Below are 18,117 nucleotides of genomic sequence, written 5' to 3'. Positions count from 1 at the left end.
AGTAAACCTACCCAAGGGATACACTTCGAGTTTTATCGGGTTTGAATATGTTGCAGTGTTTAAATGGTTCAAATGGCTCTGAACACTATGAGACTTAACTTATGAGGTCATCAGTCCCCTAGAACTTAGAACTACTTAAACCTAACTAACCTAAGGACATCACACACATCCATGCCCGAGGCAGGATTCGAACCTGCGACCGTAGCGGTCGCGCAGTTCCAGACTGAAGCGCCTAGAACCGCTCGGCCACACCGGCCGGCTGTTGCAGTGTAGAGCAAAATAACAGACACGTATTTTTTTATACGTGCCCGTACGGCCGTTAAGAAGGTGAAATACAGCCTGAAAAAAATTGAGTTTAACACATTCTAAGTAAAATAGAAGGCAAGGACTTAGGTAAATGGGTCACAAATGGATATACATACAGGTGCCAACTAAAAATTGTAAACTTTGGCGGCTGATGGATGAATGTGTGAGACTGCAGCACAATTTCACCGCGCTGCCGCGGGTTACCTCTTCATCATACCCGGTTGAACTTGCTATTAACGGTGTTATAATTTTTGCTGTTAGTCAAACGTGGAAATAAAGAAACTAAATAGTGGGAGAGGGAGCGCACCAAACAGCGAGGTAATCGGCTCCATCGGATTAGGGAAGAATGGGAAGAAAGTTGGCTGTGCCCTCTCAAAGGAACCATCCCGGCATTTGCCTGAAGCGATTTTAGGGGAATCACAGAAAACCTAAATAAGGATGGTCGGACACGGGTTTCAGCCGTCGTCCTCCCGAATGCGAGTCCAGTGTGCTAACCACTGCGCCACCTCGCTCGGTCATTTTAACGTACATTAAAAACCATAGAACTTTTTTAGTATCTGTTACCGTTTCAACGGTATTCGTTCAAAAATATTAAACTCTGAAACTTCCTGCCAGATTAAAAGTGTGTGCCGGACCGAGACTCGAACTCGGGGTCTTTGGCTTTCGCGGGCAAATGCTCTACCATCTGAGCTACCCAATCACTACTCACGCGCCGTCCTCACAGCTTTACGTCTGCGAGTACCGCGTCTCCTACCTTCCAAACATTACAGAAGCTCTCTTGCGAACCTTACAGAACTAGCACTCCTGAAAGAAACGATATTGCGGAGATATGGCTTAGCCACAGCCTGAGGGATGTTTACAGAATGAGATTTTCACTCTGCAGCGTAGTGTGAGCTGATATGAAACTTCCTGGCAAATTAAAACAGTGTGCCGGACCGAGAGTCGAACTCGGGGCCTTTGCCTTTCGCGTGCAAGTGCTCTACGATCTGAGCTACCCAAGCACGACTCACGCCCCCTCCTCACAGCTTTACTTCTGCCAGTTCGAGTCTCGGTCCGGCACACAGTTTTTATCTGCCAGGAAGTTTCATATCAGCTCACACTCCGCTGCAGAGTGAAAATCTCATTCTGTAAACATCCCCCAGGCTGTGGCTAAGCCATGTCTCAAATATCCTTTCTTTCAGGAGTGCTATTTGTGTAAGGTTCGGAGTAGAGCTTCTGTGAAGTTTGAAAGGTAGGAGTCGAGGTACTGGCAGAAGTAAAGCTGTAAGGAGGCGCGTGAGCCGTGCTTGGGTAGCTCAGATGGTAGAGCACTTGCCCGCGAAAGGCAAAGGTCCCGAGTTCGACTCTCGGTCCGGCATACAGTTTTAATTCGCCAGGCAATTTCATATCAGCGCACACTCCGCTGCAGAGTGAAAATCTCATTCTGGATATTAAACTCTGTTTTTAAAGGGTGTGTTACACTCTCTTAATGGCCTGTCGGGCAGTTATAAAAAATACGTGTCTGTTATTTTGCTCTGCGCTACAACACGTTCAAAGCCGATCAAAATCGAAGAGTATCACTTTGGTAGGTTCACTTGTTAGCTTCAGCGTATTTCGATATTACATGACCTTCTAGATCAGTTTCGAAGGCCTTTCGACAATTTAGGAAGAAAGAATCTGCCTTTCGACCTGTATGTGGTATATGCAAGATACCGCATATCAATATAGTGAGCGGTGGTTTACACGAGTGGTTTTCTCGGAATCCGTGTCGTTCCTTCGAGAGAAGTAGAGGAGGGAAACTGTAGCTGCACTGTGCAATCGGGTGGGAGACTGAAAGGAAACTGCGAAGGAAGAGTTCTGAGCTGTGAAAAGTGTAGGTCATCCTCGCGATGCCACACTGCACCGCTAGCCGTGCTGTCGAGTGAGGATGTCGTGTCTGTTGTGGCAGGCGCAGCCGGCGCCGACAAGCCGCCGCCCGCGCCTCCACCGCCCCCGCCGCTCGGCCCCCAGGGGTCGCTGTCGCGCTCCCAGTCGTCGGGGACGGCGGGGGCGGGCCTGGGCCGGAAGCTGCCGCCCGTGGCGCCCAGGGCCGGCAACAAGGATTTCCGCAAGTCGGCGCTCAACGTCGACCTGGAGGCGGCCGTGCGCCGCAAGCTGCGCTCCGGCTCCGACGGCGCCATCGCCGACGCGCCGGCCGCGCCTGCGGGGGCGGAGGCCCGCATCTCCGCCAGCAGCTCGGCGCCCAAGGTGCTGGTGACGGCGCCGGCAGCGCCCGGCACTGGCCAGCACCCAGCCGCCGCCTCCGCCTCTGCCTCAGAGAGCAGCAGCAGCAGCAGCAGCAGCGAGACAGAGTCCTCCGAGGAGACGTCCAGCACAGAGTCAGAGTCTGAGCAGGTCTGTCTCTTTGTCTGCCACCGACTTCGTTTACTTCTTATAACATTACGACCAACAAAATTCCGCGGAATGCAGGTCACCTGTTTTACTCCTATTTGGACTGATTTACTTTACACCCTTTGCTTAAATACTGCTCATACGAGCTTACATACAGTCCTTGTATCTCACGTTAACCAACACTATTACACGCAAAGACGTGCACGATTTCGAACCAGGGACGAACTGGGACACTGAGTGACATCCTGTGGAGTCCAGCGCTTCTGTTTGTGGCGATCAGATCGGTGATGGCATGACTTTCGACGACCTGTTCAAAGGTCACAGAAAGCAATTATTGTCGAAACCCTATTGGAGACGATAATAGGACTGATTTGGGTAATCTTTGAAGGGAGGCTAAATGTTCGCCAGTATATTGGAAGAATGGTAAACCTTGTGCTACGCTTCATGGCCAGGGCACAAAATGGGTTCTTCTAGCAGGATACTACACGACTTCCACACTGAAGTTCACACCACTGAGTTTTTCGGTACCCTCATTTGCTTGACAGAGATAAGAAAACAATTTTTTTTCTTTTTTCTTTTTTTTTGCTTCAGTATGATGACTCGTCTGATGCGGCCCACCACGAATTTCTCTTCTGTCTCAGCCTCTTCATCTCAAAAAAAAAAAAAAAAAAAAAAAAAATTCAAGTGGCTTTGAGCACTATGGGACTTAACATCTGAGGTCGTCAGTCCCCTAGACTTAGAACTACTTAAACTTTTTTTTTTGACCAGCCTACGACGTCCACCCAACTCCACGACGTCTGGTCGTGCTTTCACCTTAGTTTTGCCAAGTGCTGAAGACACTCACCCCAGCACTCCCCGAACACCCGACAAATCGTGCAGTTTCAAAATGGTTCAAATGGCTCTAAGAACTATGGGACTTAACTTCTGAGGTCATCAGTCCCCTAGAACTTAGAACTACTTAAACCTAACTAACCTAAGGACACCACACACATCCATGCCCGAGGCAGGATTCGAACCTGCGACCGTAGCAGCAGCGCGGTTCCGGACTTAAGCGCCTAGAACCGCTCGGCCACAATGGCTGGCTTTCATCTCAAAGTAGTGCTGTTTTCCTGTGTAGTTTTTACCTTCTACGCTCCTTTTAGCAACATGGACATTCTTCCGTGATGTCTTAACAGATGTCCTACCATCCTGTCCGTTCTCCTTGTTATTGTTTTCCATATATCCCTTTCCTCACCGATTCTCTAGAGAACCTCCTCATTTCTTACCTTATCAGTCCACCTAATTTTCAACATTCTTTTGTAGCACCAAATCTAAAATGCTTCGATTCTCTTCTTTTCCAGCTTTCTCACAGACCATGTTTCACTACCGTACAAGCTGCACTCCAAATGCATATTCTCAGAAATTTCTTCCTCAAATTAGGGCCTATGTTTGATACCAGTAGACTTCTCTTGACCAGGAATGCCTTTTTTGCCAGTGCTAGGCTGCTTTTTATGTCCTCCTTGCTCCGTCTGTCATTGGTTATTTCACTGCCCAGCTACTAGAATTCCTTAACTTCATCTACTACGTAATCCTCAATTCTGATGTTAAATTTCTCGCTATTCTCATTTTGGTACTTATCATTACTTTCGGTTTTCTTCGATTTACTCTCAATCCATATTCTGCACCCATAAGACCGTTCATTCCATTCCACAGATACTGTAATTTTCCTTCACTTTCACTGAGGACAGTAATCTCATCAGCGAATCATTGATATCCTCTCCCCTTGAATTTTAACTTCACTGTTGAACCTTCCTTTTATTTCCATCATTGCTTCTTCAATACATAGACTGAACAGTAGGGGCGAAAGGCTACATCCTTGTCTTGCACCCTGTTTTATCCGAGCTCTTCGTTCTTGGTCCTTCACTCTTCTTGTTCCCTCTTGACTCATGTACGTATTGTGTATTACCCGTATTTCCTCACAGCTTACCTCTATTTCTGTTAGAATTTCGAACATTTTGCACCATTTGACACTGTTCAACTCTTTTTCCAGGTCTGCAAATCGTATGAACGTGTCATGATTTTCCTTTAGTCTTGCTTCTATTAGCAACGTCATAACTGCCTCTCTGATCCCTTTACCTTTCCTAAAGCCAAACTGTCATCTAACACACATCTTACTAATGCTCATAATGGACATAAGTTCCAAACAGAATGAAAGTTTAACCATTTAATACTGACATTTGATGAACATCTCCATAAAGTTTTATATACAGGACGTTTCAAAATCTTTGTATCGAATCTCTAGGGACGTCAGATCACGTCTTGGGGAACACCTAGTATGAGAGACTAAATTTTTGCTGTTGCTTCCCGGCGACGACGAATTTTCGTCCAACTAGCAGGTCTCCTGTGTTCTGCACGTTGTTTACGCCAGTGTGAGTGAAGTATTAAGAATGACTGTCGCTAATCAGAGAACGAGAGTTTCGAAGCAAATCAAGAACTCTTATTTCGGTGAACGGATCCCCTTCCATATGGAGAGTTGACAGGATTATAGACAACACACAAGGCTTACGCACGCCGCATAGTGCCATCGCCCTGGCGCCTCTCACCGGTAAAGCCACTGCAGTCGTGAAGTAATTATCACCTCTAGACATATTTTGTTGCAAAGACTTTAAAGCACCCTCTACATCTGACCTCTGTATCGTGGTGTAATACTTTCCATTTTCAACAGTGTAAAATGGCTAAAACTCACTGCAACAAGCAGAATGTATGTAAAAGCCATAAATTATCTAAAAGTTTGACAAGCTAAACCATAAGTGAAAATTTAGGAGAAAGAATGAGCAATGGGATAAATGAATGTTTTTAGCTCTTACAAGCAGAGCTTTTTACTTCATCCCAATGTTTTTGTTTCAACACGCGTTACGCCCTCGCCATCAGCAGATCGATAAGAGGACATTCACAGTGGTAGTTGCAAAACGCAGGCGTGGTAAGCTTTGACGAGCTGCATAGTATCTACATTTTTTTATATCCCGTAGTCTTTGAACTAATGATGGCGATGGCGAAATGTTTCAAATGGAAATTTGTAAAATAAAATAACTGTGATCTTACAATATTCTGTGTTTAAGCCACAGGTACGATACTGTATTATTATAGATTAACAACCAACTTAAAATAACCCATGATGTTATGAAACATGTATACATGAAGGGGAAATAAATTGATACTGTCTTGCCTAGTGCAACGTTTGAATACTAGTTGTTTCTCTGCGAGTGTACAACTCAAATGACCGACAGTATCCCTAACACACTCTAAGACAGAGAAAGGCGTTCCACCGAGGAATCACCCGAAAGAGACGGAAATTGGTAGATGTGGCGTACATGTACATGTACGGCGAGAATTTCAGAAAAACTGGATGTTTTATTCACGAGAAAGAGCTTCATAAATTGAGTTTTGGGGCTCAAATCCAAGAGGAGACTCATCACTGAAAACAATTCTACTCGAGTCAGTGAGATTCTAAGCCCCAATAGCCAGAGAATGCGTATCTGGAGACACCCCAGATAGCGGTGAGACACCATCCTGACTGTCACGAGGCATTCAGCTCGACAGCCAGATGTGACGGTCTGGTGTGCCATTTTTTTACATAGCGGGACCCCTTTGATTGTCATCCGCGGCACCTTAAAAGCACAGCGCTACGTCGATGATATTCTACGCACTGTTTTGTTGCTGCTTGAATTTCAGCAAGATAATGCCCACCCGCACACGGTGAGAGTTTCTACTACTTGTCTTCGTGCTTGCCAAAACCTACCTTGACGGGAAAAGTCGCGAGACCTCTCCCCAACTGAGAAAGTTCGGAGCATTATAGGCAGGGCCCCCCAACCAGCTTGGCATTTTGACGATCTGATGAGCCAATTGAATAGAATTGGACATTATATCTCTCAGGAGGACAGCCAACAACTGTATCAATCAATGGAAAGTCGAATAACTGTTTGCATAAGGAACAGAGATGGACTGACGCGGTATTGACTTGCTCAGTTTGTAAGACCCTTTCTCTTGAATGAATCATCTAATTTTCCTGAAATTGTAATCATTTGTTTGTCTGTACATGTACATCACATCTACCGATCTCCGTCCCAGTAGGGTAATTTTTTGCGTGGTGCGTCTTTTTTTCTCAGAGTGCATAATATTTTCAATGCCAGAGTAGGTTACGATCACGTAAAGAGCGCGAATGAACTTAACGAGCTGTTGTATTCGTACCTCCTTTATTCTTCTCTCAAGATCTCTTCACGTCGCGACGAAACTTTTCTAGGTTCTCCTGTCAAGTTTTTATATCACATCTGATGTACGGTTTTTCCATAAGACTTCATCTGTCAATTGAAATTTTGCATTGTGCTCTGTCTTGTACAGTGTCTCCTGGAAAGTCTCTTCATGAAAACAGCTGTTTTTTGTTAAGAGCGAAAAAATGTGAATACTTTTAGCCCATTTAGAATTGTTAGTTCTGATTTTATTCCCTAAAATTTAGTCGCTTCTACCTGAAAGTTTATGTGATTTCACTATAGTATCTACATTTGTCTTGAATTCTCTTTTGATTCGCACTATTTGCAAGATAAAAGCACCTCTGCGTTCATAATAGGTACATCCAATCATTAAAGCGCACCGCCGGCCGTGTGGCCGAGCGGTTCTAGGCGTTTCAGTCTGGAACCGCGTGACCACTACGGTCGCAGGTTCGAATCCTGCCTCGGGCATGGATGTGTGTGACGTCCTTAGGTTTAAGCAGTTCTAAGTTCTATGGGACCGATGACCTCAGATGTTAAGTCCCATAGTGCTCAGAGCCATTTGAACCATTTTAAAAAGCACCATTTCCTTCCAAATAATAAAATAATTTTAAAAACTGTAATATATGTTTAAAGTGGTCGCCCTGTCTCTCTGTGTACGTTTGTGATCGTGAAACCACAGTCAGTCTCACTTTACGCCGAACTGTAACATCCGTTGTTTCAGTATTCGAGCGTACATTTTAATCCTGCTAGCGTATCGTTTTGGGGCTATTTTCATACGCTTTCCCTTCTATATATCACCGTAGGCAAAAATCACTGGCAGACAAGACATTAACTGGAAGTTACAATAAAAGAAACGTCAGTACTGACAGCGGTTCGGAACAACATTGACCCGACAGCGTGGCTGTCATAAAACGCGCACCAAATTCCATTTCTTTAGCGCGACGACGATGGTGATGCCCCACGTGAGAGTTTTCACGGTACCAGTGGTCATTACTCTGGATACTCACGTGGACACAAAGGTAAAAACAAGCTTCGCCACAGTGTCGGGTCAAGTTTTCCATCCACAACGACTTAAGCAACCACTCGCAACACTTGATGCTCTTTTTTTATCAGCTGTAAGTAATACCTCAGCACATAAATCTTGGTAAGTTTTCAGGTGTAAAGACCTAAGTACAGAATGACCGGCTGTATTTTTAACACCTATTTTTTGCTGAAGCGACCTGACAAATTCTTCGGGCTAGCAGTCACTTTCTGCAAAGTGCTACCTGATTAGTTACAAATATGCTTAGAATTGGAGACACCGACGATGGGGCGCTATTTTGTTACCATCTTCTAAGGATTACTTTTTGCAGGAATGCTAGAATTAGGGAATTGCTCGTAAGAATTTCACGAATCTTCTTACCCCTCCTTCTTTTTTATTAAAAAAGCTGTATGCCCACGCTGTTTTGAGTCATAATGATACGAGCGTTTATTAGCTCATGTACAGCCACATTTTTGCCAGAAACAAACAGTTTCGAAAGTATTTCCGTACTCTTTCCCCACAGAGCTCTTGTTGGTGCTAACTTGTCATTTGCTCTTCTTGCTCCTTTATCAGACTTATCATTCAAACGTTAACACGTGAGATGCAACATAATCGTTCCCGTGCCATAGCGGCAGAGAAGATAGCTTTTCCTGTTTCTGGATCCCATAGACTCTTTGTTGATTCATCATTCGATTTAAACACACCAGCCAGAAAGAACAAGCCAATACAGCCTTCAAGTGTAGTTTGATCTGATTCTTCCCAACTCTTACCATAGATCTTTGGACCCTCATTATTAGTCATTTCCATTAAAAAAATGGTTCAAATTGCTCTGAGCACTATGGGACTTAACATCTGAGGTCATCAGTCCCCTAGAACTCTTAAACCTAACTAACCTAAGGACATCACACACCACAACACTCTAATATTATGGATCATAAGATTTAGAAAAGAGGATAACTCTCGGCACTACTATTCTTCAGGTACAGTTTCAATAGGAGTGGGGTCGCCAGCCTCGTTTTTAGCGACGAGACACGATTAAAACTGCAACTATTCCAACACCAAAGATAATTACCCTACCTGCAATCGAAAGATTCCGAGATCCCATCACTGTATTTGAAAAATGCACATCGCTAACAATATGTACACCGATTCCAACTGCTTCCTTCCAACTTCAGCAGAAATATCCGCATAGCCAAAACAGGGTAATCGTTCATAACTACAAGGGTGGACATTCACTTCAAAGTCCAGGTACTTTAATTTCTCACGGAAACAATCACATTGTAATAGCTACCATTAGGCGCCACCAAAAGCCAGGTAGTCGCTCCACGGCGGGCCCACGAAGGGGAATAAAACGTCCGTCCCAAAAAGAATCCCATCGGCAGCCGTTACTCTGAACCTCCTCTCAACGGACTCGCAATTGACCCTCCACAAGTGTGCTGATGCTACCGTCTCTTGTGCTCAGGAGCCTGTGGAGAAGCCGGCAGACAGGGAGGAGGCCAAGTCGTTCCTGATGCGTGCGCTGGCACCCGTCACCAGCTTCTTCCGCGGTTCCGGCGAGGCTGCCACGGACAAGGACAAGGACAAGGACAAGCAGAAGCTGGCGCGACACATCCGGCACGTGCAGTCTGGGGAGCGCGCCTGGTGGCTGGACCCCAACGCCGAGGTGCCCGAGGGTGTGACTCGCATCGCCAGTAGCCACCAGCTGGCCGGTGGTCGGTATTCTGCACCATTTGTCTACTCAACACCCTGTCTGTACTCCACACCCTGTCTGTGCTCCACACCCTGTCTGTACTCCACGCCCTGTCTGTACTCCACGCCCTGTCTGTACTCCACGCCCTGTCTGTACTCCACACCATCTCTGTACTCCACACCATCTCTGTGCTCCACACCCTATCTGTACTCCACACACTATCTGTACTACACAATATTTTGTAATCTCCACCCTGTTGTACTCCACCCCCTTTTGTACTCGCCACCCTTTTGTACTCTCCACCCTGTTGTACTCTCCACCCTGTTGTACTCACCACCCTGTTGTACTCCACACACTTTTGTACTCCTCACCCTGTTGTACTCCACACCCTATTGCACTCCACTCTCTATCTGTATTCCACACCCAGTCTGTACTCCACACTGTCTCTATTTTATTCTCTGCCTGTACTCCTTACCTTCTCTGTATTCCATACTCTCTCTGTCCTCCAAACTCTCTCTGTTGTGCACTCTCTGTCTGTACTCCACTCTGCCCGTCTGTGACACACGCCCTGTGCTTCAAGTCAACATAGCTGTCTTCCTTGATAACACCCTTTACATCTAGACTTGTCAGACAATTCTCTTCTATACGAACAGACATAGTATAAATTTTACATTTGTGTAGCCATAGTGTCTGCAGTTGCTTTAAATTATTAAAGGTATTTCAAATCCATCTTTTCAACTACTAAAAAAATGTGTATTTATTGAACTAAATGAGTTTCGTTTTGATGACTTAAAATATTGGAAGTTGTTTGGAGTGAAACATATTTACATTTCTGGTTTGCTTCTACATCTCAAAACAGTTCGTTACAAAAGGTATCGAAGTGTGACGTTTACTATGTATGAAAGATTTTGTGTGATCTCCACTTATATCTGAACTGTCATCTTCTTGCACATTTCCCAGGTATTTCTTCGTTTGTCACTGATTTTTTGGCCTAATTTCACGATGGCTGAAGCAATGCGCATTTGTTGACGACAAACACGACAAAATATTGCACCACCACTGTTTACTTACCTTCCCCTGGCTAGACCTATGGTAGTATGATGATTTCAACTTATCTACTAATTCTGGTTACCAGTCTTCATTAAAAAGTTCTTTTTATGAATGGTTTGCCAAATGTCGAATGATTTTTGTTCATATGTACACTGTGTGCCAAAAAAGTGAAGCACCCAGAACATGTGACCAGATGTCAATATAACTTCCTGCAAGTAAACAACATTGGTGGGTATGTAAATTGTTAGAATTGCAGTTCTCTGTGACAAGTACAATGCCCATTAGAGTGCATAAGTGTTGTTCATGTTTAGTGTTGTTGCCATACATGCTAGGGTACGCAAGATGCTGAAAACCGTCGGATGTTGAGCAATCAATGTAATGGACAGAGATGCTGTTTACTCGTGCGAGACAACGTTACCAGGACATAACAGTGTTTTTTGGCCTCATTGTAGGCTCCACTTGCCCGAATGGTCGAAGAGCGCAATATCCAGATTTGTGGGGCATTCGCATGTGACAGTGGCCTAATGCTGGATTGCAAGGGAACATGAGGGCAGACATACACGCCACCATTGTTCTAGTCGACCACGTCTCATCAGCACGAGGGAGGATCACTGTATTATGTACCAAGCACATCGGAAACTTTTCACATCTGCCTTTCGAGAACAAGTCCCGGAACCATCGCAACACTCTATGTCATCCCACACCATTGGTCAGAGACTACAGCTGTCGGACAAAGGAATTACCGTCCGATGCGTAGGCTGCTGTTAACACCACTGTACAAAAGGCTGAGTTTGGAGTGGTGTCCTGACCAGGACGCATGGACAGCTGACGAATGGCGTCTCATTGTGTTCAGCGATGAACCACGGTTTTCAATGTTTTGAAAAGGCACAGCTGTGTTAGTACTGGCGTCACTGTTTGGGGCGCAATAGGTTATGACTTCAGGTCATGGTTAGTAGCGACTGAGGGAACTCTAGTGGCACATTGATAGGTCACGAACATTCTGCGTCCTCATGTGTTACCCCTCATGCCACAATACTGAAGCGCCATTTTCCAAGAGGACAATGTCCGTCCACACGTGCACACATGACATGTGTCACTATGCACTGTCTACATGATGTTGAGATACTGCTGTGGCCAGTAAAGTTCCTTTATTTGTCCCCAACAGAACATGTGTGGGGCCATCCCGGACGTCATCTCTGCCCCAGTGGCAGTACCCAGGACCAGTTAACAAAAGCTGTAGGCCAGTTTGCCTCACGAGAGGATCGAACACTTTTATGACACCCTACCCAACCGAATCAGTGCATGTGTCAAGGACAAAGGGGATGCAACGTCATCCTGATAAGTGGGCTGTTACTGCCAATTTCTTTGTAAATTTGGCGCGATATGGTAATGACTGAAACAACATCACGTACCATCTCAACACGTGTGATTTCATTTCCATTCGTCATCCAGTAATGGGGACCCCACTCTTTTGTCAGGCATCGTGTTTATTTAAACATGCAAGTAAGGTGAATCAGCAGTGTGGACGTCAATGATTTATATGGAAACTGGGGATGTGGGATATGCAAAGATGAGTACAAGGTAGTGAATAGTGAGTGCAAGGTACTTGGTCTATGATATTCCTGTTTAAGGTTATTTGAACGATATTGGGTGGTTTGCAACAAAACACAGTCTGGATGGCGCGTATTTATTCCAGTGATTGGTTTCGCTCGCATTATGTCATCTTCAGATCTAAAATATGGAGACTGTGGAAGCTGACACTAGCAACAGACGAACCTGCAAGCTTCATGGTTTTTCATGAAGTTGAATATGACAATCCGGAATACGAACAGTCATCTTTATTCTCAAATACTTTTCACATAAATATTTATTTTATTGTATATTTTGGTATTTAAAACTGTTATATTCAATCTCATTCATCTCACAACTCGGGAGGACGACGGTTCAATCCCGTCTCCGGCCATCCTGATTTAGGTTTTCCGTGATTTCCCTAAATCGCTTCAGGCAAATGCCGGGATGGTTCCTTTGAAAGGGTACGGCCGATTTTCTTCCCCTTCCTTCCCTCACCCGAGCTTGCGCTCCGTCTCTAATGACCTCGTTGTCGACGGGACGTTAAACACTAATCTCCTCCTCCTCCTCATTCACAACTATCAATGGACCTCATGTTCCCGAGCAACGGTGGAATCTTTGTGGATGACATGTCACCGGGCGACAATTGTTCGCGATTTGTTTGAAGGACACTGTGGAATATTCGAGCGAATGATTTGACCACCTAGATCGCCCGATATGAATTCCATCGAACATTTATGGGACATAATCAAAAGGTCATTTCGTGCACAATGTCCTGCACCAATAGCACATTTGCACTTATGGACGGCTATAGAGACATCAAGGCTCAATATTTCTGCAGGGGACTTGTTCAGTCCATGCCACGTCGAGTGGCTGCACTTCGCCGGGAAAAGGAGGTCCGACACGATATTAGGAGGTATCCCACACTGAGGAGCTGATGAAGTAGACAGACCGTACAACAGCCAACTTAAACGGGCGTTTGAAGTACAGAGACAGACGGATGTTGCAGATGTAACGCACTCAAGCGTTCATAGTTAGTTCTAACTGTTTAGTGTTTTCACTACCCATGCCGTGTTGGACTAAGTCACAATAGGGTTCAAAAAATGGTTCAAATGGCTCTGAGCACTATGGGACTCAACTGCTGTGGTCATAAGTCCCCTAGAACTTAGAACTACTTAAACCTAACTAACCTAAGGACATCACACACATCCATGCCCGAGGCAGGATTCGAACCTGCGACCGTAGCGGTCGTGCGGTTCCAGACTGTAGCGCCTTTAACCGCTCGGCCACTCCGGCCGGCACACAATAGTGTTGGTTTGGCGTAATGACTGATTGCACAAGCGTATGTTTCACATCCTGTGGAATTATATTCCGACAGTTATTAAGAGCAGAGGCAAGTGGAAGCCTTCCTGTATGTAACGACAGTATTTTCTACCTATCTGAGATGCTGATGCTCCTCCAAAGTCACACCCAAGCACTTCACCGTGTTGTGACCTGATGTTGGGTACGGTTGATGAACAGGAGAAACTTTTCGCGGAATTCTGAACTCATTAGTTGATGATGGGATACTAAAATTGTTTCTGACTTTTTCGAATTTAGTTTAGGTCTTAAGTTTTGTGCTCATCTCTCCACTGAAGACAGGTTATCAATCATCTGGATCTCTATCTTCAGGCCTGACACTTACGTAAATCTCGAGGTCATCATAGAAATGTTATTTACAGGACAGTATCGACGAGATGTCATTGACATACAGGGAGAACAGTAATGGACCAGGAATGAGCTCTTTAGCTTTCTTGAGAGAACATGCTTGCAGGACCACTTTTCATTCCCACAGACAGCATTGTGCTATCTCTTTCTCAAACTGCTTTCAAATCACTATCCGAAAATTTTAGCTGTCACATTTTTCTCAGTATTGTGTCAAGCTGACGGTAACAAATGCTTTGGTGGAATCTGGCAGTGTTAATATTTTGGTCTCGCAGTTTTCCGTGGCATATGTATGGTCATCAGCTACACTAATTAGTGTCGTGTTTCTGCTGTGGTGCCTACAAAAATCGGACTGATATTTGTCATGTACAGTTTACGTAAGTTTTCAATAATTTGATCGTGAACAATACATTCAATAGCTTGAATGCAGCGGGTAAAAGGCTACTTGGGTGGTAACCACAACGTGTTTGTGGGTTTTCGTTCTTAAGCATAGGTCGGACTGTGCGTTTTTCCCCATTGAGTGGAACATATCTCGCTCACGAAAGAAAAATTAAATATGTCTGTCAGGTCTGGGTTGGGTTCTTTGGGGAAGGAGACCAGATAGCGAGGACATCGGTCTCATCGGATTAGGGAAGGACGGGGAAGGAAGTCGGCCGTGCCCTTTCAAAGGAACCATCCTGGTATTTGCCTGGAGCGATTTAGGGAAATCACGGAAAACCCAAATCAGGATGGCCGGACGCGGGATTGAACCGTCGTCCCCCCGAATGCGAGTCCAGTGTCTAACCACTGCGCCACCTCGCTCGGTCTGTCAGGCCTGGTACTAAGCTGTCCATAATATTCTTTCTCAATATAATTATGATGCTGTCGTCGACAATCGCTTGAGAAGAGATTCCCACTTCTGTTTATCTCGCTGTGTTTATTGTAAAGTGTTTTAGATGGAAAGTGTCAGGGTTAGAAATGTAGTCTGGGGAAACTTAGTGTGATAGTTATTTGCAGTGTGGGGACTGCCTAGTGATAAAAAAAGTCACATAGTTCTTCAGCTGAGACCTTGAACACCAGTTTCTAATTTTGTCTTTCCTGCAGTCAAGCTACGGAGAGTCCACCATAAAATCGCAGGGTTCGAGTCGCTGCACACAACGGAGCGAACATGCCTGGTTTTCACATTGAGGACGCTCTGCTTTGCCGCGTTTCGCGTCTTTGTGTGTTCTTCGTAGCGCTCCGGTTAGACTTGTCTTGCTATTGCCAGTCTGCATTTTTTATCCTCTTTATTTATAGCATTATCAGTTACTTTGTTCCTCAAACAGTAAAACTCCTCTACTACTATTACTGTCTCATTTCCTGATATAATTCCCTATTCATTGTCTGGTGTTTTTTCTACATGTACATTTCATTAGACTTGTTTTGCTTCCGTTGATGTTCATCTTATAATCTCTTTCCGGGACACTATCCGTTATGTTCAACTGAGCCAAGGCCTTTGTTGTCTCTCACACAATTAGAAAGTTAGCGGGAAATCTTAAAATTTTTATTTCTGTTCCTTGAACTTCAATTCCTTTTCAGAAGTCGTCTTTAACTTAGTTTACTGTCTGCTCAATGTACTGATTTGGTGGACGTCTCACTCCCTTCTCAAACACTGCCTTCCTTTCATGTCCTTTGGATCAGAAGTGTAGTCCGTCCACTGTACATGTTGTACATAATCTTTCGTTCACCTACGTTTTATTCCTCAGATCTTCAAAACTGCAAAGATTCCAACCCTGTTAACGTAATGAAAAGCTGTTTCTATATAGGCGCAGTTTACTCCGTTGTCGAAGTTTTGAGACTGGATTAATAAATATAAAAGTTAAGATGGTGGTCTAAATATCTCCACACACACACACACACACACATACACACACACACACACTCCTGAGTACAACGCGCAAGACGTTACGTTCACACAATCATGTGAAAATGTCAGATAAATCCTCCTTCGGAATGTTGTTCAACTAGCGCGTCACATTGGCTTGAATATTGGTTTTGTAGTCAAAGCGTTGACCTTCACATAAATTTAAGCACTTGTCGTTTTGTGGTAGGTTCGTATTGATAACAGCAAGTATCTTCGTCCACGATGAGGCTGGAGACTTCGCGTCGTTGTTTTTGTTCGGAAGTCAAGGCGTAAGGGACAAACGTTGCACACACTATTATCTTCTTCAAAACATCTGGAAAATGTATCGAACATTTGATTTAGAGATGTTGCTTCTTTGCGATTTGTGACGAAAGGACGTTGGCAGACTACGTGCGCAAGTCCACTATTTAATACTGTCTGCTCACAACTCACTGGTCGAATGCACACATCTGTTGTTTACAGTTGTTAGTTCAAGCTACCACCTTAGTTACCGTTCACGTCGCTTATACACAGGAATAAAATCAGTTTCGGAACGTTTTGGACGGACGGAGTATATTTCATACGTCTATGCCGTACAGTGCTTTGTACAGAATATGTGGCATCCGAGATGTATTGTACTGTCTCTTCCCCTGGAGAATGGTGCAACCGAGATTTATCGGATAATGTACATTTTAGAAAAATCTGTAGGGATGTTGGCTGGATTTTCGTCTGTTTACAGAAAATGAGTCCACCACTTAATTCGTCCTTTACGGTTTTTCTAACTGCAATATAGGCTTGCCTCCATAGTGGGCGGTCACTAAGTGTGAATCCCGAGGAATCTGGTCAATTCCCGGTACTGCCAGAGCTTTCTCCTCGGGTGAGGGAGAACTAGAATTAATGCACTCATTCACTTGAGGCCAATTTAGGAGCTACTTTAACGAGAAGTAGCGGTTCCGAGAGTCGGAAAACAGACAGTTGCTGCAGTTCTGACTACACATTTTAGCATTCCGTATCCAAAGGAGTTGCTTGCAAAGAATGACAGGAGGACCAACCAGCATCGTGTGATCACCATTGCGAAATTATTTTCCTTTTTAAACTGCTGTTCCCGATAAAGAGAGAGACAGGTACACTACTGGCCATTAAAATTGCTACACCACGAAGATGAAGTACTACAGACGCGATAATTAAACCGACAGGTAGAAAATGCTGTGATATGCAAATGATTAGCTTTTCAGAGCATTCACACAAGGTTGGCGCCGGTGGCGACACCTACAATGTGCTGACATGAGGAAAGTTTCCAACCGATTTCTCATACACAAAAAGCAGTTGACCGGCGTTGCCTGGTGAAACGTTGTTGTGATGCCTCGTGTAAGGAGAAGAAATGCATACCATCACGGTTCCGACTTTGATACAGGTCGGATTGTAGCCTATCGCGATTGTGGTTTATCGTATCCGAAATTCCTGCACGCATTGGTCGAGATCCAATGACTGTTAGCAGTATATGGAATCGGTGGGTTCAGGAGGGTAATACGGAACGCCGTGCTAGATCCCAATGGCCTCGTATCACTAGCAGTCGAGATGACAGGAATCTTATCCACATGGCTGTAACGGATCGTGCAGCCACGCCTCGATTCCTGAGTCAACAGATGGGGACGTTTGCAAGACAACAACCATCTGCACGAACACTTCGACGACATTTGCAGCAGCATGGACTATCAGCTCGGAGACCATGGCTAAGGTTACCCTTGACGCTGCATCACAGACAGGAGCACCTCCGATGGTGTACTCAGCGACGAACCTGGGTGCACGAATGGCAAAACGTCATTTTTTCGGACGAATCCAGGTTTTGTTTACAGTATCATGATATTCGCATCCGTGTTTGGCGACATCGCGGTGAACACACATTGGAAGCGTGTATTCGTCATCGCCATACTGGCGTATCACCCGGCGTGATGGTATGAGGTGCCATTGGTTACAAGTCTCGGTCACCTCTTGTTCGCATTGACGGCACTTTGAACAGTGGACGTTACATTTCAGATGTGTTACGACCCGTGGCTCTACCCTTCATTCGATCCCTGCGAAACACTACATTACAGCAGTATAATGCACGACCGCATGTTGCAGGTCCTGTACGGGCCTTTCTGGATACAGAAAATGTTCGACTGCTGCCCTGGCCAGCACATTCTCCAGATCTCTCACCAATTGAAAACGTCTGGCCAATGGTGGCCGAGCAACTGGCTCGTCACAATACGCTAGTCAGTACTCTTGATGAGCTGTGGTAGCGTGTTGAAGCTGCATG

General features: G+C 44.9%; 2 protein-coding genes across 6 annotated transcripts in view; both read left to right on the top strand.

Moving 5' to 3' along the window:
* LOC124613646 (mucin-5AC-like) overlaps positions 1 to 2,675 on the top strand; it is a 253,948-nt gene extending 251,273 nt beyond the window's left edge. The window contains exons 9-10 of the mRNA XM_047142361.1: positions 2,234 to 2,474; positions 2,555 to 2,675. Of these exons, the coding sequence (XP_046998317.1) occupies positions 2,234 to 2,474; positions 2,555 to 2,675 (362 nt within the window). The remainder of the gene's footprint in view (positions 1 to 2,233; positions 2,475 to 2,554) is intronic.
* Positions 2,529 to 18,117, top strand: part of LOC124613025 (FH1/FH2 domain-containing protein 3) — a 647,968-nt gene continuing 632,379 nt past the window's right edge. For 4 of the 5 annotated variants that reach the window (XR_006979594.1, XM_047141585.1, XM_047141584.1 and 1 more), the window contains exons 1-2: positions 2,529 to 2,679; positions 9,407 to 9,656. Coding sequence is in view for 4 of the 5 variants with exons in the window: in XM_047141585.1 (XP_046997541.1) it covers positions 9,455 to 9,656 (202 nt within the window). In the remaining variant the exon portion in view is untranslated. The remainder of the gene's footprint in view (positions 2,680 to 9,406; positions 9,657 to 18,117) is intronic. The other variant, XM_047141582.1, reaches the window with a different exon arrangement.

The sequence above is a fragment of the Schistocerca americana genome, chromosome 4, assembly GCF_021461395.2.
Source record: "Schistocerca americana isolate TAMUIC-IGC-003095 chromosome 4, iqSchAmer2.1, whole genome shotgun sequence".
Taxonomy (NCBI): Eukaryota; Metazoa; Arthropoda; class Insecta; order Orthoptera; family Acrididae; genus Schistocerca; species Schistocerca americana.
This window is presented reverse-complemented; position numbering and strand designations above follow the sequence as displayed.